Here is a 26,708-nt window from a genome sequence, read left to right on the forward strand (position 1 = left end):
AACACGCAGGTTTCCTTTACATTTGCGTGATTTTGTGTAGTTCTTTCTACCCTCTTTTTCTTTCTGTTCAAATGTGTTTTTTTTGTTCTCATGTTACTTCTGTTCTAATGTAAAGAGGAAGAAGTGTAATGATGTAACATGGCTCCATGCCAGAACACTGGGCATGGAACCAGCTTGTTCTGAGGTTCTGTGATGCAGGGTTCTCTGATGACAGTTGATATGCGGACGAGTTGATATGCTGGCTGTTGGTTGAGGCTGTAATAAATACCTCCTACCACATATCTTCATCTGGTGTGGATTCATCTTATTACACACAGCATGAAAGATTTGTTGAACTAGGGGCCGACTGGCATTGATGCACCGCCGCGGAGCAGACCACACTGTAACTGGGATCCTCCAGCCACAGGGGAGAAAGACTTGTGCCGGTCATTGGCCTAAAAGAGAGATATACTATAACAAAAGAAAGGAGCTGCCACAAGTAACTCCACGGGGAACGCGCTGCACACCTCCTGGCCGTGCTGTCAGTCTATGGTCGGGCGCTGAGGCAAATCCCCCAAAGCTACAGTCAGATACCAGCACCGGTGCTTGCCACATTGCGCACAGTGTCACAGGCGCAAACAAGGGCGGGATGCGCAAAAGATGGGTGCAACTAGCTATACGATCCATAAACGTGGACGACGGCGTAACCAGAGTACGGTCACCGACCATCATGGTCAAGCCAAAGCAAACGCGTCTGCCGACAACGGACGAGATGATAATCCCCAAACCCGCTGCTAGTGACCAGGCAACCTCCCTTCAGCAAATGAGTGAGACATTACGATCCCACTCTTCCCAGTTCGACAAATTACTACAAGCAGTTTTGGACACTAAAATGACCCTTGAGGCAAGATAGAATCGCTGGCACTTGAGGTGAATCGCCTGAGAGTAGATCAACGTAAATTAGCAGACAGGGTGTCAGCAAATGAAACCTCAATCACAATAGTTCAACCTGAAATTGCTGCAATGCAGAGTCAGTTACAGAGCTTGGAAACAGAAGTATCAATATTGAAACGAAGAGCAGAGGATGCAGAGGGCAGGTCGCGGAGGAACAACGTTCACTTTGTGGGGTTCCTGGAGCGAGCAGAGATGCCTAATGCGGAGGCATTTCTGGAACAATGGTTGAGTGATACGGTGCTGACAAACCAGGTGTCACCACCCTTGTGGTTGAGCGCACCCACCAGATCCCTGGCAGGCAGCCACATCCAGGGGCACCGGTCCAACCTTTGATTGCACGGTTCCTCAACTTTCATGATCGGGCCAGATTCTCCAGAATTTCAGATCGCAGACCCCCTGGCAAATTGATAACATCAACATTACCACATACGCAGACTATACTATGGAAGTACAGCGGAAGCAAGTATCCTTCTGCAAAGATCAAGCAGCTCTTGCGGGAGTGCAACATCAATTACTCACTGTTGTTCCCGGCACGTCTCTGGGTGGTTGACGGTGAAAAAACACACATCTTCCCTTCTAGGGAGGAGGCATGGACTTGGGTGCATGCCAAAGGATTGGTTTCAACAGAAACAGATACAACTAAAACTAATGACTGGGTCACGCCCCAAACGCAGTGCAAGAAAAGACCCATCCGGAGAGCAAGCAGCTGTGTGCCAAGCATAAGCCTTAAGGGAAGCTAATCAGTTCTCCTCTAATCAATACACCCCCGCGTGAAGACACAAATATTGATTCGAACACATCACAGGGCCGCTCCAGTGCGTCCACGTTTCCATTGGCTTTCGGCCCTGAACTTACCCCGTGTGTAGCGGGTGCCCTCTAATGTTGCCTGGCATGTGTGACTCTGTGGGCCCCACACTGGCCGCATGGCCCGAGCCGCTAACTCCCTGGTTCCATAGACAAGATACCACATGGAAAGCAAGGAAACCACAGGAAGAGCTGAGGGGGATGATGCAACCTCCTATCCACTGTGCTACGCATCTGCTTGCTTGAAGCTCTCCATGGGGTCTATCGCTGAATCACAGGCACAGCAATAAACTATACAGATACATTGGAAAAGGCAAACAGACTAGTAGAAAGGGCTGTGGGCTCACGCCACCTCCGCTACTTTTACCCACGCCCTTCCACACCCTATGGGTTTCAGTAGAGACACAGTTGGCACCATTGCTCTATGTTGCACGTGACACCGACTCAATTGCAAAAAGGACGGGGGGCTCAACATATGATAAGCAAAGTTCCGACCATATACCTCTTCATAATACTTGAAACCACATGAGCATTGACGGTTATAATATACTAACCTGGAATATGAGGGGCATGGTTACACTCACTAAACATACTAGGATTTATAATTACTTGAAACAGTACAAAATACACATAGCAATATTGCAGGAGACACACCTCACAGCGACGGAACTACATGCAGTTGACACTAAGTGGCACGGGCAGGTATTTGGCACGACCACATCAACATATGCCAGAGGGGTACTGATTTGGGTGGCCCCAGTGGTTCCATATGTGGTGGGCAACACACGGTAGACACCAATGGTCGGTATGTGTTGCTAGAGGGTGCATTGGATGGCAAACCGCTAACCATAGTGGGGATATACGCCCCCAACACGAAACAAGGCGAATTCCTCCTGTCGATCAAGCCCACGCTATTTAAAGACTCAACGTCCAGTATCATATGGGGTGGCGACCTAAACTGCGTAGCAGACATTGATATGGACAGGTCCCACTCACCATTAATAGGAGCCCCTAGCAGACAAACAACCAAGGCACTTCAGAAGTGGATATCCGAGAGGGGTCTAGGTGACGTGTGGTGACTCACCCACCCCTTGGACAGGGAATACTCCTTCTATTCACCGGTACACCGGTAGCACACCCGCATTGATCTACTGCTTAGTTCTGTAGGACAGGTTAGTGCTTTCAGGGAGGTAGCCTATCTGGCTAAATCCCTATCAGACCACTGTCCTTTAATGACCACCGTAAAATGGGGTAGACCATGTGCCTAAGTACCCACATGGCGGTTGCAATCAGACATGCTGCTGGACCCTCCATTCCACCAGGAAATGGCTGAGCACATTTCTTCATATTTTGAACTAAATGGGGAAACGGCCGCAACCCGAGCCTTAGGATGGGATGCTCATAAAGTAGGGATAAAAGGCTATTGCTTATCAGCTGCAGGGAGCCTGAGACGCATGTTAATGAGGGAATTGACACAAATAGAAACTGATTTACAGGGCATGGAATGTACAGTGGCACAGGGTACCATTACGCCTGATGCCCTTGTCGAACCACACAGACGCAGGAATGTAGCGGACATGCGCCTGCGGGAATTCGACTATTGTCGTTATACAGCTCTAATACATTCAGAAGGTGATCATTCAGGCAGATTACTAGCATGGTTGGTCAGGGTTGAGATACCAAGCACTTCTATTGGGGCCATTCGACTTGACACCGGAACATTAGTTAACGCACAAACAGACATTAATGATGCTTTTAAGCAATACTACAGTACATTATATGAGGCGAGACCTGACCCTCCAGAGGAATTGATAGCAGATTTATTTTGCTCACTTCCTCTCACTTAGCGTTCTTTATCACAAGAGTGAGAACTAGAAAGACCCATTGATGTAGAAGAAATAAAGTTAGCTCTGCAACAACTAGCTCGCAATAAGGCACCGGGTGGCGATGGCTTACTGGTGGAATATTTCCAAATTTTCATGACACAGATACTTAAACCATATCAAGAGATGCTCCAGGAAGCCCAGATAAAGAGGCAACTTTCAGATTCTCATCGTGAAGCATTAATAGTGGTCCTACCCAAACCAGGCGGGGATCCATTAGATGTACAATCATATAGGCCTTTATCGTTGATGAACCTAGACTGTAAGATATTAGGTAAGATACTCGCAAATCGGCTACTTCCGTTCATGCCACACCTGATACATGAAGACCAATCAGGGTTTATTCCCGGTCGGAATATCTTCTTGAATGTCTGACGACTGTTGCGGTTCGTATCAGCCGCCCCTGAACTGGACTATGACAGGGTTGCGGTGTCCCTGGATATTGAAAAGGCATTCAACACCCTTGGCTGGTCTTTTCTAAGAGCAGCCTTAAAGAACATGGGATTCAGCCCAGTGTATATGAGCTGGACTGACACTCTGTATTCTAGTCCCACAGATAGGGTAAAAACGGGCAGGGTAATTTCTGAAAGCTTGCTCATAGGCCGTGGCACTAGGCAAGGGTGCCCCTTATCACCACTCTTCTTCGCAATAGCAATAGAACCCCTTGCAGCCCAGCTCAGACTTTGAGCACAACAATGGGGTATCCCTGACAGAGGAAGGCATCAGATAGTATCCCTCTATGCGGACGACGCGCTAATATATATACGTAACTGTACATCCTCGCTTCCGGACCTCTTACAATTACTGGAGCACTTTGGAGACATATCAGGCTGACGCGTGAACTGGTCAAAGTCCTGTTTATTCCCAATGCTAGCGATCCCAGAGAACCTAAGACCCAATTCTCAGACGTACAGAATACCATGGTGCTACTCCACATTCAAATAGCTGGGTGTTCAGCTATACCATAATCTAGCTGACTTGAAGGAAGGTAACTTTGGACGTGTGATCAGGACCATCAAGGGCTCAATACCGTTCTGGAACTCATTACCAGTGTCACCATTGGGCAGGGTAGCTATCGCAAAAATGATAATTCTCCCCAGACTACTATATTACTTCACAGCTCTTCCAGTAATCATCCCGATCCTTTTTTTAAATGCTGAACAGTATATTGACAGATTTAATCTGGAGTAAAGAAGAGGTCACAGCCGTGTAGCTCTGACCACAACTCACACATCACCTTCACAAGGGGGATGAGGCACACCAAACTACAAGCTATATTATGCGGCAGCACAGCTTAAATGGGCGCTGCTTTGGATACAGAACCTTCCCAATATGGAGATTGTGACAGTGCGTGATATATTGGGGCATTCTAATGTACTTGGATGGCTACAGGATAACACGAATCCTCCACGGCACACAAATATCTTGATGACTGTGGCTAGATGGTGTTGGCATCGTTACATATTGGAAGGGGGAGCTGTCGAACCCCATTTACCCATGATCCCAATACTGGCCGTTCAGGGAGTAAGGCACCTCAGTGCGCACCATGATCTTGAGACATGGACAACATTAGGCATACAAACGATAGGAGATACCTTCAAGGACGGCAGACAGATGACATACTCTGAACTTGCAGCCACAGACGATGTAGGACCAGGACGTTTCTTAACCTACTGCACATTACAACAAATCATACGCAGGGTATGGCACAACCGGGACAACGAGCCCAGAGTTCACCCATTATTCAATAAATTATTAACAAGCTAGCATCTCCCAGATATATGGGGATCTGCTGGAGAACTCTGGGGATGGCCATGTCAAAACTCAGGCTCGGTGGAATTGTGTCATCTCAACACCATTATCACAACCGGTGTGGAACATGGAGCTCAACATGGTCGAAATGGTGCTGCGAAACCCGCGCTTCCGCTACAATCAATTTAATAACTTACATCAAACCTATTTATCCCCGCACAGACTTTCACATATGTTCCCCCAAAATAATTATGAATGCCCTAGATGTAAAGAGAAGGAATCTCATTTTTACCACATGATATGGGACTGCCCACCGGTCTTAGGTTCATGGCACACTATCACTTCCCTGACGGCTGACTTGGTAGACCACTCTCTATCTCCCACACCAGAGTCCTGCTTACTAGGGGTTCGCAAGTGGTCAGCAAAGGGAAAACAGTTGCACAGGTGCATTGACTAAGCGTTCGTGCTATTCAAGTGCCTACTGGCAATGCAATGGAAAGCATCGACCAAACCAGACACACAGCGCTAGCTGAACGACCTATTGAAATGGGCTAGAGCAGAGGCACGGGTCTTCACTTACTACTAGACAGGTGAGTAAAGATAAAAGAAGTTGAAATATGGGACACGTACATAACTTCAATCGAAGCTAAAGATGACACCCATCCCCCTGAACACATGAAGGAGGTCGTCGGGTGCACGTAACCCATGCAAAAATGACACGATCCAATTGGTCAGCAGTAAAGTGATTGGATGGGTTAGGGATTGCAGTCATCTTCAGCGTGCATCACTACAGCCCACAACGTATTGCATTATTACTAACTATTAAAAGAACTGCCTTGTACCACAATTGCCCCTGACACAGAACTGATCTAACAAATGTGGCAGGAGCAAGGACGAGACATGAACCCACCTATGACCGCACACCGCTACCGCAGACTCACCACAGTATATATTTCATGGATGGCTGGGTAATAGGTATATACAGGAATTGTAAATCCTATAACTATGCATACACCCCAGTGTCCCTCCTTTTCCCCGCTCCTCAGTGGCCATTCAATCCTGTCATGCTTGTTCCCCAATCTGCACAATGATCCTCTAAATATGTATTGTATTAGACCAACTCGGTTGTCAATGGTGTATGCTGTTGTTTATTGTATCTTCAACAATAAAGAGATTTAAAAAAATATATATATAAAAATGATCAATTAACATGAATAATATATATATATATATATATATATATATATATATATATATACACATCATGTATATAAAAATAAAAACAATTAATCAATTTATATAATTACTATTCAATAATTATCAATTACCAATACTTGCTTTTCACTTATTATTTAATTAACTTCCAACCCTATACACCTACAAACCTAACATCCTGCAACTAAAATGTAAGAAAAAAAATCAGTATTACATATTTTAAATAATTAAATATCACTTAAATAATTATATAACAATTAATAATAATGTGTTAATTAATTAGTTCCAGTAGCTTTTATTTCGGCTAAATACCATAAAAAGCACACATACATCTTGTTCATCTATACAATGCAAATCCCACGAATATCAATGCAGTGTGTACTTAAACACCTTAATACTATTTCCACACTGTGCTAAAAAAAGGAAATCCTTAATAAAGTATAAGGTAAAACCTTACTTACCAACATCTGTTAAAATTTCAACCCACCTCTTCTCTGCTGGCCCTACTGCAAATAAATATCTGCTTAGGCTTAAAACTATCAGGCATAAGGTATCAGTTTGTAAGACTGTCAGACCCATATTTATACTTGATTTGCGCTGAATTAGCGTCATTTGTTTTACGCTAATTCAGCGCAAACCTAACTCCATATTTATACTTTGGGGCTAGACACGTCTAGCGCCAAACTAATGGAGTTAACGTTGTTTTCTAGATGGGAAAACCTAGCTTGCGTCAATGAGATGCAAGGTAGGCATTCCTGTCCAGAAAAGGACGATATGGCCTTTGCTCTATATTTATCCCTGTGCTAAGATCCAGCACGGGGGATGGGGGACTTAAATAATGGCCCTAAGCTCAAGCCTGGGTATGGGCAAGCATAAGGGGACCTCTATGCATATTTCCATGGTCAGAGACCATGGGAATTGCCCATAGGTGCCCTTCCCTGGCCCCAAGGACACCCCCACTCATGCCCACCCACACCAGGAGGAAACCTAAGGATGGGGGATCCATCCCAGGTAAGTCCCTGTGAGTAATTTTTTTTTTATCCAACACCGCTCAGGGGCCCTGACTTGGGCCCCCTGCACAGCGCTGGCCCCAATGGCCATGCCCAGGGTACATTTGTTGGGGTGGTGGGCATGGCTCCTGTCTTTACTAAGAGAGGAGCCATATCCATGGGGGCTGTGCGCAAGAAATGGCACTACACTGCTTAGAGACAATTTTTCTGCCTCTGAACAGTGTAGCGCCATAATTCGGCATCAAGCCCTGGTTTCCCCTACGCCTCCCCAGCCCTGTTAGCATCCTTTTGAAGGACACTGACAGGGCATTACCATTCCATAAATATGTTGCCCGGCCGGCGTCTTGGAATGGCACTAGCCAGCGCTATACTTTTCACGCTAAACTACGCTAACGCCGTTTTGCGTGAAAAAGTATAAATCTGTCCCTCAGTGCATCTAAATGTTTCCTAAACCCAATATTACAAATCCATTTCCTTACAAAGTTAGCATAAGCCTGGCAAAAACATAAAATCTGGCAAGGTTTCCGCAGTGTACATAGGGTGCCTGGATATCCTCACGGGTTATTAGCGCACTCTGTAAATCCTGTTTGATTTGATTTGAATTAGTTCCTTCAGTAGCCTCATTATCAGGTTTCCACCTCGCTGTGAAAGAATTAATTTGAAGAGTGTCAACTTCCTATACAGCATTTTTGCCAAGTGAGGTTGGACAACATCCAAGTACGCTTCAAAACCTGAGCTCGGTATAACAGTTACAAACTGTACAGGCAGCTTTTGCCAATCTAGAATTTTGATGAAGAGTATTCAAGACGCACTCTTAATAGTTCCGCTTCAGGTGCATCTTGGAGTGAACCGTCAGTGATTCTGGGTTGCTCCAAAAGGAACTTAGGCCTCTCTTGGCAAACCAGGTCTGGACATGACAGAACCAAGGGAAAGTGGATAGATTATTAAATCCCAGCACTTCCTTTAGTCCCTCCCTATCATGAGCAAGTTTCTGTGTGCCCCATAGCCTTATCCAAAAGAGGAAGGGTCTAAGAGCGGCTATATGCTCTATTCTTTTAATGATTATATCGTGGTAGACTGGAATCAAAAGGGTACATCTAGGAAGATGTAATAACATTCCTATGAACTTGATCTCACCCAGAGTGAGCTTGTCTAGATTGTTCACTCCCCACAATTATACTCCATAAAGTGCTAATGCTTGGCCCTTGAGTTTTAAACCTCGAGAGATGGAGAAATCGCTTTGGATGTAGTGGCTTGATATTTTTTAATAATAGCCATAGAACGAGAGGCAAGACCAGCTTTAGATTTATGTGACCACGATAATTTGGAGAACGTTATGCTCAGATAAATATAGGAGCCTCATTATGACTTTGGTGGTCCTAAAGCGGATCGCCAAAGCCATGGGGAGGACGCCACCGTCATACCCGTGGCATCCCCCCGAGCATATTACAATCTTCCTGCCAGGCTGACCGGCAGGATCATTGTAATACATGAACAGTGCTAGGATATTGGACTTGGCTCCTTAAAGGGGACCAAGGGCAATATCCTAGTACTTGAGCAATCTCGCAGACAATGAACATTCTGACGGTGCTGTGCAGGGGGGCCCCTACACTGCCCATGCCAAGGGCAGTGCACAGGTCCCTCTGTAGCCTCAGGCACCAGTTTCTCACCAGTCTTCTCTTGTGGTGTCCCCGCCATGAAAAGGCTGTCAGAAAGTGGTGTTGTAATCAGCAAGGTGGCCCTGAGTTCAGCACCACCCTGGCCGGTTACAACTCTGACCGCCGTTACCTCATTGTTCTTGGCGGGAACGGCAGTGTCCTGGCAGGTCCACCCGACAGGGTTATAATGTGGCTTTTGGACCACCATAGTTGCGATGGTCCGACCGCCAATACGAGGCTGGTGGTCCTAGGACCACCAACCTCATAATAAGTCCCTAAGTGGTTCAGTTGTTGTTGTAATACAACAATGTTAATTAATCATTGCTTAATTACTTCCCCACTATATATCCCTACAAACCTCAAAGCACACAAACAACTTATAACAATAATAAATTTGTATTACATAATTTACAATCAAAATATCAATCATATCATTAAATACAATTTATCAAATAATTTAGAATGTATTATTATCTAATTCACTTCCTAAACTATTCCCCTACAAAGCCAAAAACAACACTACAAATTATTATTGAAAAATAATTTCAAAATTAAAAATCATTGAAAAGTAATAACATCTATATAAACAATAGTACCACAATAAAATAATTAACAAATAATATTTGTAGCTGTTTAAATGTTGAAACAATATTAAAAACATTGATCATTTTTAAAACAATATAATTTACATCAAATAATGATATTTTTATCAACAACATTCTTGCTTCACAATATTACTGTACCCCAATATTTTATTTTCAATATTTGTCTCCCAATATTTTAACTCACTATTTTGTCTAAACACCTTTAACACTAAAGTAGCTATTACAGGGTTTCTCTGTAAGCACAATATCCTTATTACTGAGTAGTCAGACCTCATTCATCAATTAGAAAACTTATCATGGTTTAACCTGTGGTTTCATTAATAATATTGTATAATCAGAATAAGTGATCTACCTGGAATGTGAAGTGGACAACTGGTGAGTGCTTCTGTAGTGCCTCTGATGTCACTCTGGAGTAAAGGGGTTGTGTGAACTCGCCCAGCAAACTTTTCAGAGCTCGTGCAACATGGTGGAGTTTGACTCCATCCTGCTTCTTTTTCTCATCCTCCAGGATTTTCTCCAATTTCTGAACAAAGGGTGTGGATGGCTCTATATTATTATAAAGGAAGGTCAGATTTTTCCATGTCACATAATCCCGTAGGCTGACACCTTGATCCAGGAAAAGCTGCACGAAATTCGGCTTATTTTCAATCAGAGCAACTGTGAGTACTGGGTACAAGTCTTCAGGCTGCAAGGATGATAAGATAGTTCATTAATCATTGGGGGGCATTGATGTCTGTTTTTATTTATATTTGTATTGATTGAGAAGGCTACCTGTTATGCTACACATAGAATAATGTGTAGGTATGAACACTCAAGAGACAAGATTATTTGGTCTTTATTGTAGGAGAGCCCAATAATTGCAAAATTCACATTCATTATCTACAACAGATTGAAGCGAACACACATTACACTGTGAAAGCCTGTTCTCCTATGAAAGAATGTGCCCAAATGCAGCAACTGTAATGCAGAAAGAGCTAATGCAAGTGGTTACAAAAACAAGACTTCCAAAGTCTGGAACCGCTATCAGTAAAATACCAAGGTTATACAAAACAGGGAGAGACCAGCCACCCTAAAGATCCAAGGTCTATCATGAAAGGAAACAGTTTGAATAGGCTTACGAGAACGGACACTGCTAGTATCAGATGAAGTGCAACATCTCTTGGCCTGGGCTTCTTCTAGGACCGCAGCAAAGGTCTCCAACCTGATCAGGAAGCATGAAAAGCTACATACCAGATATCACTTGTAGGTTCAGGTGAAAACTAGAAGCAGTCCTCTACATGAAGATAATATATCAGTCTCACAAGAACAATCATGAATGACCTCAGAGAACAAACACTACCCTTTACCCTGAGCAGAAAAAGTGCACACTCATCCTACAACAGCAAAAAGGTTCCTAACACAAGTTTTTACTTAACTCAAAACAACTACATTCTTTAAACATACAGAAATATTGCTCTATCAATAATGCAGCTCTCATGCTTTCAAAATTAAGTTTTATCCTCAGAGGCTAGTGGAAAGATGATTAACCTAGAGCAGCTATAAATATTGTAGTGTAGTACGGGGGGTCAACTCCACCAAAGTCAATATGTCAATTGTATGTTCCTGTCTACTAAACAGTTGACACTTGCACAAGGACTTCCGCAGGGCCAAGAGGGACCAGTAGTATTCTATCAATTGTGACTATCCCCTGAGTTGTCACATATACTTATGTTGCAAAGTAATTGCTCCCAAGTATGAATCCAGCACGGGATAGAATTACGGATACCTAGTACTCATTAATAGGGTTATTCAGCTGTAAGTAAACTGTAGATGTCACCTATTTGTTGCTCCTATTTGGACAACTAGATGCAGGTTTTTCAACTCTGATAGTGCACTGGAAGTTACTAACCAGGCCCCAGTACCTGTGTTCTCTTCCTAAAACTGATTTGTCCACTTGGTAATTCTCAAATTGGTAAGGACTTTACCCCCTTATAAGTCCCTAGTATATGGTGCCTGTGGTACCCATGGCTGCAGGTCAAGTTTGTGCCACCCTGAGTGGCCCACATAAAATAAAAACTGAGAGTGCGTCTCTCATTGCAGACTGAAGGAGCAGCGCAAGCTGGTCAAGCTCAACTTAGCCCTCACCAGGCATGGCATAGTCCCATGCACCTCCTTCAGTGTATGTCAGACACTCCTAAGGAAAGTGTCTTCACCCGAGGTGGCAGGGTGCATCATATTTAAGGTGTAGGCATTTGAGCACAAACTTATATGTCTCTATAGTGTTGTTACCATTATTGTACACTATAAAAGATATCCGGTCCAAAGGATAACATAGGACTTGCACCTGTGCAGACCAGGGAGGGTAGCTTCCTTATGATATCCCCTAGATGTCTCAAGTTTGGTATCAAACAACATGCTTTCTTCCACCCAACATGAATATGGTGTGTACCCAGGTGTCACCTTAGATGGTACCTATCTGGTTGCCCCAACTTCTTTGTGCTCTGGCTGGTCAACCCATGCTTTCCTGTGCCTGCTGCCGCCAAGACAGGGTTCTGACCCCCTGCCAGGAAATGTGGAACAGTCCTAGGAGTCAGAGACAAAGGCTGAGACAGGAAGAGGGTCACACCTCCCGCCTCTCAGCAGGGCTAGTAAATAGGCACTTCTGAGCGGTGAGCTTCAAAGGCTTCACCACCTCTGATCGCCATCTGTGCTGTCCACCAGAGGAAGAAACAGCCTTCCCCTTGGCCCCAGACACATTTGATTTTTTTCAGGAGGGAAATTAGTTATGTTATGCAGGGCAGTGCAAACACCCAAAAGGCTAACCACACCTCTAATGTGAGCAGCCAGGTCTGTGCATGAAATTTAGATTTCTGCCATCGTAGGAGTGGCAGAATAGAGGGTTCTGGGTAGCCCACCGGATATGGTCACATCAGGAGTGGATTAGCTGTAAGAGCTAGCTGCCCATTGGACACTAGCCTCCACACCCCTAATTCTTCTAAATCTAGGATTTAAGGAACATCCCTTAAGCTCAGAACTGATCAACCAATTCCGAAGAAGGATCAAGAGGAGCCCTGTGTCATCGACAACTGGACTTTGCCCACCTCTACAAAGCAAAGGAGGGATACACTATCCCTGAGGCAACAGACTAGGATCTGTGTGAACGACCCTCGTCCTTGGCCAAAACACTGCACTCCTGACCAGAGGGACCCATATAAAGGAAAACCTGAAGCATCTTCAAACTTCCTTGGACTCGTGGCACTAGCGCCCTGCAAACTGGAGGTAAAAATATTCACAGGATTTGAAGATTCACTGGCCGCAGGTCCGCCACGGGAACGACAAAAGTCAGGTAGTCCAGTTTCTTCTGGAAGTTGTAGTCAGGCCTCTATGTCACTTCTCTGGATCCTGTGAAGTTCCCAAAAAGTTTCTGCAACTTTACTGCTGCCAAGACTTGTTGGTTGCCAGTCTGGTAACTGACCCCCACACTCAATGCTGCGACTGCAGGGCACATCGTGCAGCCTGCATCCAACATCTGCCAGCCCCAGCTGAAATTCTGCATCCCTTTGTCAGCACTACTGTGTAAGTGGTAAAATTAGAACTACTGCAAGGCCAGGTCAGCACCATGGACAGCCAGGACAAATCTGCATCCGGATGCCTTGGGCCAGATCAAACTGACTTGACTGTCATGATCTGGTCCTAGAGTCTGTACAACTTTAACCCTGCAAGGGTTGCAGTATTTTAATGTGATTTAATTTTACATCTAGAATTCATAAGTCCAGTTATACTTATGCAATTCTTTTAATTTTAGTGTCTAATTTAAGATATCAGTGAGCTCTATTTTTGGTGTTGGATTTCTTCAAGTTGTGTCAATTACTTGTCATTCATGTTGGCGCTCTGAAATGCTTAACACATATTCCTCTAAGTAAAGCCTGACTGCTCTTTGCCACAATACCAGGACTGAGATAAGGATTTACTAGTTTGAATTCAAGGACCATCTTTGGGGTTTTGTGAAAGTATTACATGGTAAGGACTAATCCCACAGCACATAATAGTCCACTTTCCTACATAGGTCAAATAACTAGGCATCTCCTAGGCACAGGCTGGCCCAGGGTTGTTTCATAAGTGCCATTTTAATGAAGCGGGCCTACAGGAGACATCTTCTCTGTTTCTTACTTTGGAATCACTATGGGCCTGATTTAGATGTTGGCGGTATGGCCCAACTGTCGACTTTTCCACTGAAATCCCATCCGCCACCAAGGTGGTCTGCCCATCGTATTTAGATATTGGCGATCCAATAAAGAAAGAATGCATTTGAACTGCCGTCTCTGCCAAGAAACACCACCCATGTTGATGGAGGGAGAGGGAAAAGTGGCTGCCAGCTGAACCCCAGACACCCTTCTCACCGTGCAGGTTTGGATGTCCCGTACCACCAAGAAAAAAGTGGTGGACCAACCTCTATGTTTGAGGTGGCAGATTGGGGTGAAGGGGTGAAAACCAACATTTTTTCAAAATTTCACCCTAGTCTTCTACTAGACATGACTGGACAACATCTTTCACCGCTGCTGCCACCAACCCTTGGAGTATACACAAACCCCCCATCGCCAGGACTCCATGGTAGGGACACCCCATTGACAGAGTATGTTGGGTGGCCACTGCATGGGAAGTCGGGCCACAGGAGATATATGCATGTCACAGTATTTTTTTTATTCATTGTGACATGCATATGTCAGTGATACAAGTTGGTCAGACACGGAAGCGGACACACTGGTACACAACACATATGCATACATATTCACTGGCAAATGAATGCTGGCACCACAGTGACGGTACATTCACACCTGTCAACTGTGTCCAGGTGTGCACATTGCTAGGGAACCTGTACCTGTCAAGTTGTGCCACAAGTTGTGTATGTGAGTCAGTACGTGTATGTCTGTATGCGATGTGATGGGCTACTTGAGGTGAAAGGAGAGAGAGTGGGTAATGTGGTTGTTTCTGTATGTGTGTTACTTGCATGGGAGACTGATGTATATGTTGTTTTGCTGTGAGTAATATTCAGGTGATGGTGGTTGTTGTGTTGCAGACGTTATTGTGATGTGTGTAGTTGTGCATGTGTGTGAGTGTGTTTGCTTAGCTGAGTGTGTAGTTGAGCTGGTTGTTGAGTTGTGTGGAGTGTGGGTGCAGTGTCAATGGCGTGTGTATGTTGTGGCATGGATGTATGTCAATGTGTGTTCTTAACATGTACAGGTTGTGTTGTGTCAGAATGGCAATGGGTTATTGTCGGAATGTGGTGTGTTGTGTGGCCAAGGGGCAATGTTTGTGTGTCACTTACCTCTCTTCCATAGCCCCTGCCATTGAACGAAGTCCATTAGGGAACCGCCGTCATCTTCCTCCATCAGCGAACTGCCACCAGGCAATCCGCTTGTAGAACAGTAACATCTAAATATGGCAGGTGGAAGACTGTCGACTTGAAGTTGTCTTCTAGGGTTTGTGGCCGACACTTCTTGGTAGTGCGATACCCAAGATCAAAATAAGGCCCTATACTCCTAAAGCGCAGGTAAGAGCCTGACTTTATATATGATATAAATAGTGAACAGTTCATGCACAGGGTGTGAGGGAAGCTGTCCTTGCCTCAAGAGGTGCTCAAAACACTAGTGGCTGCTGGAAATACCAGTTCCTACTCACTAGATGTGGAAAGATGGTACGGCCTCCAGGGATCTTGCAGGCTCACCTCGAACGAAGAGCACCCCAGCAAAATTTCATGATGACCTGACTAGCCCTCCAGTGTCCGAGAATGAACTATGAGCTAATGACCAGACATTTGGCATCCTCTCAGAATGTAGGGAAAGAAGTCATCTCGGACAGCATTTTGACACAATAAATGACCACTACACCAGGAAGGCCTTTAGGAGTCATCTGCTCAGCTACTGGATCGCAGCAAAAACTGCTTAGTTTTTTTAATTATTTTGGCTCCTCCGCAGGGTCTACCTACCCTGCCCCCTTACAACATTCTTCTTTTTTAAACTTCGGGACAGGAGACTGAGGGCGTGATTTGGATCTCGGCAGACGGAATACATTGCCACAAACGTGACGGATATCCTGTCCCTGCATTACAATCTCCTAGGATATTATAGGATCGTAATACAGTGGACAGGATATGTCACGTTTGTGATGGAGCATTTCCTCTGCCAAAATCTAAATCAGACCCTGAGTCCTGCAAATGGGTGTCAGTAGCAATTTTCTCATGTTGCAGGCCGCCAATCAGAGTGCTTGTCCGGCTGGAGGCTCACCTCCCTGAGAGAGAATTGGCCCAATGGGAAAAAAAATCTTCCTGGTCCAACCAGCAAGCTCTATTGTTTAAAACTGGATTTGAGGGGCTCTTGCGAAAGTTCCTCAAACCCGAAGGTCCAGATATACAAATATTTTGAAACCTTAATTTCTCAAAAACTACTGAACAGATTTACATAAAATCACAAAAAGCTCAATCTACAATCCAAGCAATAGCCTCCTGTCAAATGTGGTATAATTCCGTCCAGCAGCTTTTGCGGTAGTGCTATCTAAACAAGTCTATGGGATTTTGTGTTTTGCTCACCCCCCCTTTTGTTCTCTGCCCCTATGTGGAAATATCCTGTAAAGGAGTGTTTAGTTAATGCTGGAATGTAATGATGTAGGTGGTGACATCATGTGGAATGTGAAGACTCTGGTGGAGGTTTGAAGGAGAGAAGGCTGGAAAGGGAAGCTGTGCTGAAGATGTCATCATACTACTGATTTTCAATAAAAGCGGATATCGTATGGAGATGTGAAGGTGTGATCTTTACACCCTACTTGACGGATCAGCACAAAACTTTGCAGGAAGGAACTGAGGTGGCTGAACTTTTATTTAGAAAGTTTTGTGAAGACTTGTCAAACTGCGCAAACGTTATTAGCAATCCAAAAAACGCATTGTCTATGGAAAAGCTGACCTAACTATGCCCACTATATAACTATATGATACTGGTTAGTGTTAGGAACTAGTTGCTATAGTTTTTTGGTTTGCTAATAACTTTGGGTCTGTTTCAGAAATCTTGACACAACTTAACAAAAAAAGCCCATCCATTTCAGGTCCTTCCTTGAAAGTTTTGGAGTGATCCATTGTGCAGAGGCAAAAAAGGGGGTCCCGTGACACAGTTTCCTGGTACAGTTTCCCTAGGACTTTTTGAACAGAGATACAGCTCAAGCGGCTCAATGGATTTACAAAAAATTTAAAGAAAGCTCGATTTTTACCTAGAAAACAAGCTTTTTGTGATTTTGTGTAAATCCCTTCAGTAGTTTTTGAGAAATTAAAGTTCAAACTTATCTGGATGGTTGGGTTCGTAAGACTCTCGCAGGAGTCCTGCAAGGAGACAACTTCAAATAATAGAGGTGTCTGATTAGCCAAGGATGGCTTTTTTCAGCATCAGCCTTGCAGGAGCTTGTGCTGTGACTGGCTGGCTGCAGAATTAGGAGAAATGTTGCTGTTGCCATTTCAGGACATGAAAATTCAGTCCTTGTGTCCTGAAAATTAAAACAAATAGGGTATAAGGGATTTTTTTTTGATGGAGGGGGGGAGTTCCCGGAGGTACTCCTGTGGGGACAAAGTGAAAAGAAAAATCATTTTTTTGAGTTGCCACATACCACAGGCATCTTGTAGGAGCCAGTGGGATATTCTAGCTCTCACGGAAAACCTACAGGAGCACAGAGGCTGGGCTGACTCCTCAAGAGTCCTGTGGGATTGCAAAACCATTTTTAAAAAAAGAGTTTATGTGTTCGGTTGGTCAAGTACAGATGGCAGGTCCATCAGATGTACTACCAGGGATTTGGGTGCCTGTGGGTGGGGGGCTTAGTGCAGGGCCTTGCCTCAGGTCAAGCCCTGCAACCAACCTCATGTGCACAGCCAAAGGCTGTGTGAGGTGGTGATTTGGCATAGTTTTTATATGAATAAAATATTACGTTATGCAAAAAAAAATACATATTAGGGGTGGATGAAACTCACAGAATTTGACTCCGAAAAATTCTATGGAGTTACATAAAAACTCTGCAAGATTCTGCAGAGTACTGCCAATGGGTGAAAATAGGCATGTTGCACTGCTAGCGCTGTAAATTAGCGTCAGTAGCAGGTTCTGCACTGGAAAATCGGCATGGATGGCACCACACTGTGCACCAAGTGTACAGCTACTCAAGTTAATCTTGCTGCCACTTAAGTAGGTTTTCTACTAGATCAGCAGCCTTCTGACCGCAAATTGTTGTGACTGCCTGTAGGAGGCTGGCCTGGTTTGCAGTGGGTACCTTGGGTACTTACACCTTTCACCAGGTCCGGTTATCCCTTATTAGCGAAATGTAGTAGTGTTCTAGCAGCTTAGGCTGATAGAGGTAGCTATAGCAGAGCAGCTTAGTCTGAGCTAGGAGACATGCAAAGCTCCTACTATACCACTTATGGTTACACAGTACTTATGCACAAGTAAAAACAATACTTAGTGTTACCAAAAATAAAGGTAGTTTATTTAGGTGACACAAGGCCAAAAATATCTTAGAGGCAATACTCCTTCGGGAGGTAAGTATTATACACAATATATACACTAGACACCAAAATAAGGTAAGTAATTAGACATAGGCTAGTGCAAACAATAGGAAATGCTATGGAATGAAATGGGAGAAAATAGGTCTAGGGGAAACACAAACCATATACTAAGAAAGTGGAATGCGAATCACAAATTCCCCCCTAGACAAGTGTCGTGTGTAGAGAATCGCTGGGAGAGTAAGAATACAGCAAAGGTAAGTAAAATACCCCACCCTTGAGCCCAGGAAAGTAGGAGTAAAGTACTGCAAGTTTCATTAGGATACACTACAAGTCGTGATTAACGTTATTGCAAGAACCGAGCAAGACTGCAAACAATAAATGGTGGATTCCTGGACCTGAAGACCTGCAAAGGAAGGAGACCAAGTCCAGAAGTCGGAAGAAGTTCCAGGAAGGACAGGAGCCCCTTCCAACCCAGAAGAGGATGCAAAAGAAGAGTCCCCGGTTGGACTAAGACTGCAGAAATGCACCCAAGGAAGATGTCAGCGGGTTCCTGCATGATGCAATGGATGTCCCACAAAGAGAAGTTGGATGCAGGTGAGTTTTGGTGCTGGATTCATCCAACAAGCCTTGGTTCCGGCAAAGTTGTGTTTTCCGTCAAAGTGGCACTGTCTGGACCCAGGAGGGACCTGGGGGCCACAGCTCTGCATGAGGAGGAAGAGAGAGCTCTCAGCACTTCAGAGAGCCCTCAGAAGATCAGTCAGCACCCACAGGAGTCCCAGGACATGGGGACAAAGGAGTTGCAAAATGTGGTTGGTGCAGCACTACAAAGGAAGGTCCAATGCCACCGGAGGTCAACTCAGGAAGTTGAGCATCGCAGGATGGGGTGCTGGGGATTTGGGCCAGGCTGTGCATGAAGGAATTTAGCAAATAGTGCACAGAGGCCTCAGGAGGTGAAGAAGACGCGGTGCACAAGGGGTACTATTGTACCCGGGGAAGGCAAGGTCTTACCTCCTCCAAATTGGGACAGCAGGACCTCAGGACAGTCTGTGTCGAAGGGGTCCACCACCTGTGTTCCAAGGAGCACACTCGTCGCCAGAAGAGGAGTCCAAGAGAACCAGTCGTCGACTTAGAAGGTGCCTGCTTGAGCAGGGAAGTGACCCCATCACTCCACAGGAGATTTCTTTGGTCCTTCTGGTGCAGGGTAAAGACAGGGAGTCCCCAGAGCATGCACACCGTGGAAACTGCTGCAGTTGCTGGCTGGAGCTGAAGTTGCAGAGGAAAAGTAGCCCTTTTGGATACTTTGTTGCTGTTATAGTGGTTACTGGAGCAGTCTGCGGTTGACCTGAGGTCAGAGGATGAAATATTAGTTGCAGAGATTCCTGCTGGAAACTTGCAAGTAGAATCTGAAAAGAAACCCACACGAGAGGGGGATTGGCTACCTTATCAGGTATGGACCTATCAGGAGGGGTCTCTGATGTCACCTGCTGGCACTGGCCACTCAGAGGCCTACGGAGTGTCCCCACACCTTGGAAAACAAGATGGCTGAAGTCTGGGACGCACTGGAGGAGCTCTGGGCACCCCCCCCCCGGGATGGCGATGGACAGGGGATTGGTCACTCCCCTTTCCTTTGTCCAGTTTTGCAACAGAGCAGGGACTGGGGGTCTCTGAACCGGTGTAGACTGGATTTTGCAAGGAGGGCACCATCTGTGCCCTTCAAAGCATTCCCAGAGGCTGCTCCCAGTGGAAATGCTTTGCTCTGCCTCCCTGGGACTGAGCTGCTCAGATCCCAGGAGAGCAGAACCCTGTCTGTGAGGTGGCAGCAGCTGTAGCTGCATTGCAAGCCTCAACGAGCTGGTTTGGCAGTACTGGGGGTCCATGGTGGAGTCCCCAGGATGCATGGAATTGGTTCCCTAATACCAGATTTCGAATGAGGGGACAATTCCATGATCTTAGACACCTTACATGGTCATATTCAGAGTTACCATTGTGAAGCTACATACTGTATAGGTATTGACCTATATGTAGTGCACAAGTTTAATGGCATCCCTGCAATTACAAAGTCCAGGGAATTGGCCCTGAACTATGTGGGGGCACCTTTGCTAGTGCAAGGGTGCCCTCACACTTAGTAACTTTGCACCTAGCCTTCATTAAATAAAGGTTAGGTGAGGGTCCCTATGGACCCTCGTCTACAGGCCCCCCGGCCCACGACAGCAGTTTAGTTACTCCATTACTGACATCATCAGCATGCACCCTTTCGCAACCACTGACTACATATTCCTTAGAGATGTAAACTTCCACCTTGAGAACACCAATGACAACAACACCGCCACCCTACTCGACAACCTCTCTAACCTTGGCCTCAAACAGCTCGTCACGACACCAACCCACTCCGCAGGACACACACTCGACCCTATTTTCTCTGCCAGCAATCACGTCTCTTTCAGCCACACCACCAAACTCCTCTGGACAGACCACAGCTGCATCCACTTCTCCTTCAAGAAATGCATAACACACCACCACCCACAACGGATCCCCCACCGCAGTTGGAACAAGGTCACCGAAGACCAACTTATCGCAGCCCTCTCCCAGAACCCCCCCATCGACACCACCAACACTGATGCAGCTGCTCGCAACTTCAGTGCCAATACTCTCGCCCCAATCAAGAATCCCTCCAACAGACGCACCGACAGAAAGGCCTTCTGGTTTACCGCGGACCTCCACGAATCTAAGCAAAGCTGCCGAAGACCCGAAAGAAAATGCCACCAAGATCAGACTCTGGACAACATCACAGCCTTCAAAAATGCCATCCGCAGACACCACCAACTCATCCGAGTCACCAAGAGAACCACCTTCAAAGACCGAATCAACAACAACGAACACAGCCACAAGGAGCTCTTCAACATCTTGAAGGAACTCTCCAACCCCAGCTCCAATTACATCCTGCCATCCCAAGACCTCTGCGACTCCCTGGCCTCATACTTCCACTGCAAGATTGCAGACATCCACAACAGCTTCAGCACCCAGACCCCCCGGAAACCACCACCACAACAGATTCACTTCCGACCAACCTCCTGCTCTTCTGGACCCCTGTCAACGACACCATTGAAATCATGAACACCATCCACTCCGGCTCTCCATCTGACCCCTGCCCTCACCACATCCTCAACAAAGCAAGCTCCGTCATCGCACCCCAACTACAGAAGATCATCAACAGCTCCTTTGAGTCTGCCACCTTCCCAGAGAGCTGGAAACACGCCAAGATCAATGCCCTCCTCAAAAAACCCAAGGCAGACCTAAAGGACCTCAAGAACTTCCGGCCTATCTCCCTGCTCCCCTTTCCGGCAAAAGTCACTGAGAAGGCTGTCAACAGACAACTAACCCACTTCCTCGAGGAGAACCGCACCCTTGACCCTTCCCAATCTGGATTCCACCGGAACCACAGCACCGAAACCGCCCTCATCGTCGCCACCGACGACATCAGCACAATACTGGACAGCAGCAAAACCACGGCCCTCATCCTCCTGGACCTCTCAGCCACTTTCAACACCGTCTGTCACCACACCCTACGCTCACGCCTCAGCAATGTTGGAATCCGCAACAGAGCCCTGGACTGGGTCACTTCCTTTCGCAACCTAGGATTCATCTTGGACCCCTCACTATCCATGACCCAGCAAGTCAACACCACAACACCACCTCCTGCTTCAACACCCTCTGCCTGCTCCGAAAGATCTACAAATGGATACCCACCAAAACCAGAAGAACAGTCATCCAAGCCCTTGTAAGCAGCAAGCTGGACTACTGCAATGCCCTCTACGCAGGAACCACGGCCAAACTCCAGAAGAGGCTGCAACGCATCCAGAACGCCTCCGCACGCCTCATCCTGGACATCCACCGCCACTGCCACATCACAGGCCACCTGAAAAACCTGCACTGGCTTCCAGTCAACAAGAGAATCACCTTCAAACTCGTCACCCACGCTCACAAAGCACTGCACAACACCGGACTAGAATACCTCAATAGATGACTCTCCTTCTACACCCCGACCCGTCATCTCTGCTCCGCTGACCTCGCCCTCGCAACCGTCCCACACGTCCGCAGAACTACAACTGGCGGTAGATCACTCTTGCATCTCTCTGCCAAAACGCAGAACACTCATTCGCACCTACCTGCGCCAGACCAAAGACCTCCTTATCTTCAGGAAACTTCTCAGGACCTGGCTGTTTGAGCAGTATCAGCACTTCCCCCACCTCTCTTCCCTCACCCTCCGCTCCTCAACACCTTGAGACCCTCACGGGTGAGTAGTGCGCTTTACAAATTCCTGATTGATTGATTGATAGGTGACTTATAAGTTATTAAAGTGCAGTGTAAATGGCTGTGAAATAATGTGTGCACTATTTCACTCAGGCTGCAGTGGCAGTCCTGTGAAAGGGTTTGTCTGAGCTCCTTATGGGTGGCAAAAGAAATGCTGCAGCCCATAAGAATCCCGTGGAACGCCAATGCCCTGGGTGCCTAGGTACCATATACTAGGGACTTATAGGGGGGTCCAGTGTGTCGATTGAAATTTATAAATGAAGTCACTAGCCTATAGTAACAAATTTAAAAGCAGAAAGAGCATAAGCACTGAGGGTTCTGGTTAGCAGAGCCTCAGTGACACAGTTAAGCACTGTACACACACACACATTAGGCCATAAACTATGAGCACTGGGGTCCTGACCAGCAGGATCCCAGAGAGACAAGCAAAAACATACTGACATACAGGTAAAAATGAGGGTAACATGCCAAAAAAGAAGGTACTTTCCTAAACTGCCTGCATTAGAATAATCCCACTGAATGTTCTCCTCATGGCCGGAAATCACACTAAGGAATGCCAAAGCTCACTAACTTTCTGTTCTGGAGCTGCACAAAAAAAATATCCACCATGTGGAGATTGGTAAAATTTGGGCAGAATTTTGCATTACAAGAGGAATCATAAAGTGGTTGAGTGGTAGAAGGAGTAGCTGGGATGTGGACGGTTATAACATTGTCATGTAGTGTGCTTTAAAGAAGTGAGTCTTCAACTCTTTACTATATTGGAACCTCTTAGGGGTGGTCATTGTGAGCACAGGGACATTGTTCCATTTCACAAGGTGGAAAAGGCTGGGTAGAAAATCATTAAAAGCAATTAGTCTGTAAAATATATGGCCTGCAGAATGAGTGGGCAACATGATTAATTGCTTACAATTAAGTGAGACACAACTACAGTACATTCTGGGAGGTTGTAGAAGGGACATCCATCTTAATATTAAATTCACCCATGACTAGTTATGAGATAAAGTTTGCAAAATTATCTCCAATGTCTAAGAAGTGCCCAAAGGCTGATAATGAGTGGGGGGGGGGCAGTGAAGATATAAGTGAATTCACTTTTGACTCTTATGTGGTAGGTTGTGGGTGGTGGGTTTTGGTAGGGTACCTGGGATGCAGGCAGTACCAGAAACAATGATTTACACTTGCTAACTTTAGAGAGGTTGTGCAAGATAGGTCTTCAAATCTTGAAGAATAAAGAGGAGGGAATAATAGAGATTACCATAGGTTTAGCACAAAAATGCTGGCCAACGCATAAGCAATACATAGAAATGGAAGATTATCTATTAATGACCCAACTGAAATGGAGGCAATACCAGTTGACGATACCAGAAAAAAGAAGAAGCAACCTTGTCCATCTATGATCCCTCATAAGGAGATGTAGGAGACAAGCATCAGATCTACATACCATAACCAATGACCCAACACCGAGATAACCGTCTGCCACAGCAGATAACACACTAGATCATAACCATACCTGCTGTTAATTACCAAACACAATCACTAATTGACATATAATGACACAAGTATCAAGATTAGCCATCATTTGATCAAACAAAGGTACAAGAGGTACCAGCAGTAGATACTGCACAATATCGTACACAAGACCAGCTACCAGTCAGCAAACACCAAGTTAGAGACATTAGCAGAAGATACTGCTCAATGACACAGTTACCTAACTCATGGGTTAATGGTTCCATTACATAATCAGTTCAGGCATTGGGCTGCATACAAAAAAGTGACTCTGAGAGGGTGTAGGGACAACTTAAATCTACTGTGCTCCTCTAACCTTCCAGTTACGTTCACTGTTGAAGATGTCGCTCTTTGCTATATCGAGGCGGTTCCAGGCCACAGCCAGTTTGAGCTGGTAGTCCCAGTTCTCATTGCCCTCGTGATCCAAGCATTGTGACGCTGCAAGGAAACAGGTGACAGACAGGTTGAGATTCTATTTTGTATTCCATTTGCAAGTGAAATTCTATTTTGCACATATTCATTACTTACACATCACTTAGGTAAAAGAGAGAAAACACATATTGGTAAATTACCTGCATGAATTAGGATCATGAAACGCTGGCCAAGCACAGAGAGTGGATGTAGCAATGTAGAGGATATCTGCCTTTTCTACAAGGGCACTTCTGTTTTTGCCCTTTCCAGGATCTTTTTTAGCAGGTATTAGGACTCTTTGTTCCATGACACTGCTATTTGGTGCCACAGTGTGTGTGCTCCGGCCATGGAATGTTACTGTTAGAATTTCACTCAATTGATTTCCTGTGAAGCCACAGGAAATGCCACAGAAAAAGCATCAATGACATGTAAGTTAAATGCGAAAAGCGGGTTACTGTGTGCATTTACCAAACCCACATATGCCTTTGCCAGGTAGGAAAACCTATTTTATATATTAGAATGGCACTCCAAAAGTGTGCCTAGTTAGCCCAATAGTCTGGGTGTCTAAAATATTTAAGCAACTCCCTATGTGAAATAAGTGCCCTCAAATGGATTGTTGGCCCAAAATCTGTTTTCACTGACTAGGTTTATATTACATTCTCCGGTATAATTAAATGCTAGAGAAATGAATCAAAGCTATTTCTATTTTCCACTCAGTTTTCAAAATCTCATTTAATTGAGAAATCAGATATTTTATAACTGTGTTGCAAAAGTAACTTTATATAGATGTACTTTGTGCTGCCTGAACCAAAAGTTGCTTAGAATCAGCTCTGCCAATCATCTCTGGAGTTAATGACTCTGGTTTCCAGATGACAATACCCTGTCCTTCGGACCCAGGAAGGTAAGGGTGTTATCAACAACTGGCCTCTATTGTATTTGAGATACTAAGTTGCAAAGCTCTCATTCATTCCCAGAGTGCTACTAGGCCCTCTGGCATCAACCCCAGCATAGTGACTAACTAGTTTGGATGTTGACAGAGTGGAGGAGACCTTATCTAAATAGGGTAGTGGTTTTAGAGAGGATAATGATTCAACAAGATTAGATTAAGGGCTTCTAGGAATTTTAACAGTAAAGCAAAAGGGAAGTGATGGATGTAAAAGGAAGTGGGCATAGAGCAGAACTGTAGGCAATATTTTGTAGTGGGAAATCTCCAATCTCTAACCTACTCAGAGGATTTCTGGACCAGGGAAGACTACATATGAAGAAGGCAGTCCTTCTGGGAGACTCTTGACTTCTGCCTGACACCTAGCGCCAGGACATGTCTTCAAAAGTCAGGCACAGAGACACAAAAGCAGAAAAAACTCTGACTTCATGGGTCCCGTGCTCCCCATGCCACTGGAAGCAAGCTAGCCTGGCTGATGAAGGGTGATACCCTGAAACCAGTCCTAGGATATTTGTTTCCAGTCCAGGGAGGACCTGGCTTGGCAGTTCGGGCTGGACTGTTCCCCTGGGGAACAGGGTCAAGACTGATTTGCATATGGCTGGGTCCAAACTGGAACGGCATGGGTAGCAAAAAAAACATGGATTTAGGCCCAGATCTCTGTACTGGGGGTGAATGTTTGACATTGTTCAGCATTCCGTCCATCACTTGTTCTTTTTGCAGGAGCATAACTCTCTCCAGCATGTACAGCAGCATGCCACCAGCTCTACTTTGTGTGCACTCCAGCCCCAAAATCGCTGTCAGCATACCAAATGCACAGATAGGCAGTAAATCTGGTTGTTTATGTGCAAACAAGAGTCTTTGTAATCCCTGTGACGGTAGCTTGGCCTAGTAAAGAAAAGACATCCTGACTAGTGGAGCAAGGAACAGGAAAAACAGTGTGCACAAGGTGGTTAGTCTATGTGTATTGAAAAATGCCAGAAATTATTTCTGAGGGTTAGTGCACTATAACACCAACCAAGGAATTTGAGGCTCCTGTAACAAATTTCATGAGTACATATGCCAATGAATCATAACCACAGACAGTAACCACGTTATGCTGGATGACTTTCAAGTAAACCACAGTTAGTCCCCCAACCTGTAGTTCTGCCTACAGGCAGATGATGCAGCCTTC

At 45.3% G+C, this 26,708-nt stretch overlaps 1 protein-coding gene across 4 annotated transcripts in view; it reads right to left on the reverse strand.

Moving 5' to 3' along the window:
* Window positions 1-26,708, reverse strand: part of LOC138249674 (transient receptor potential cation channel subfamily M member 2-like) — a 519,042-nt gene that overhangs the window by 336,086 nt on the left and 156,248 nt on the right. For all 4 annotated transcript variants that reach the window (XR_011194834.1, XM_069203635.1, XM_069203637.1 and 1 more), the window contains 2 exons: window positions 24,500-24,621; window positions 10,213-10,545 (listed from right to left, as the gene is read on the reverse strand). Coding sequence is in view for 3 of the 4 variants with exons in the window: in XM_069203635.1 (XP_069059736.1) it covers window positions 10,213-10,545; window positions 24,500-24,621 (455 nt within the window). In the remaining variant the exon portion in view is untranslated. The remainder of the gene's footprint in view (window positions 1-10,212; window positions 10,546-24,499; window positions 24,622-26,708) is intronic.

This window comes from Pleurodeles waltl, chromosome 8 (genome assembly GCF_031143425.1).
Source record: "Pleurodeles waltl isolate 20211129_DDA chromosome 8, aPleWal1.hap1.20221129, whole genome shotgun sequence".
NCBI classification, from domain to species: domain Eukaryota; kingdom Metazoa; phylum Chordata; class Amphibia; order Caudata; family Salamandridae; genus Pleurodeles; species Pleurodeles waltl.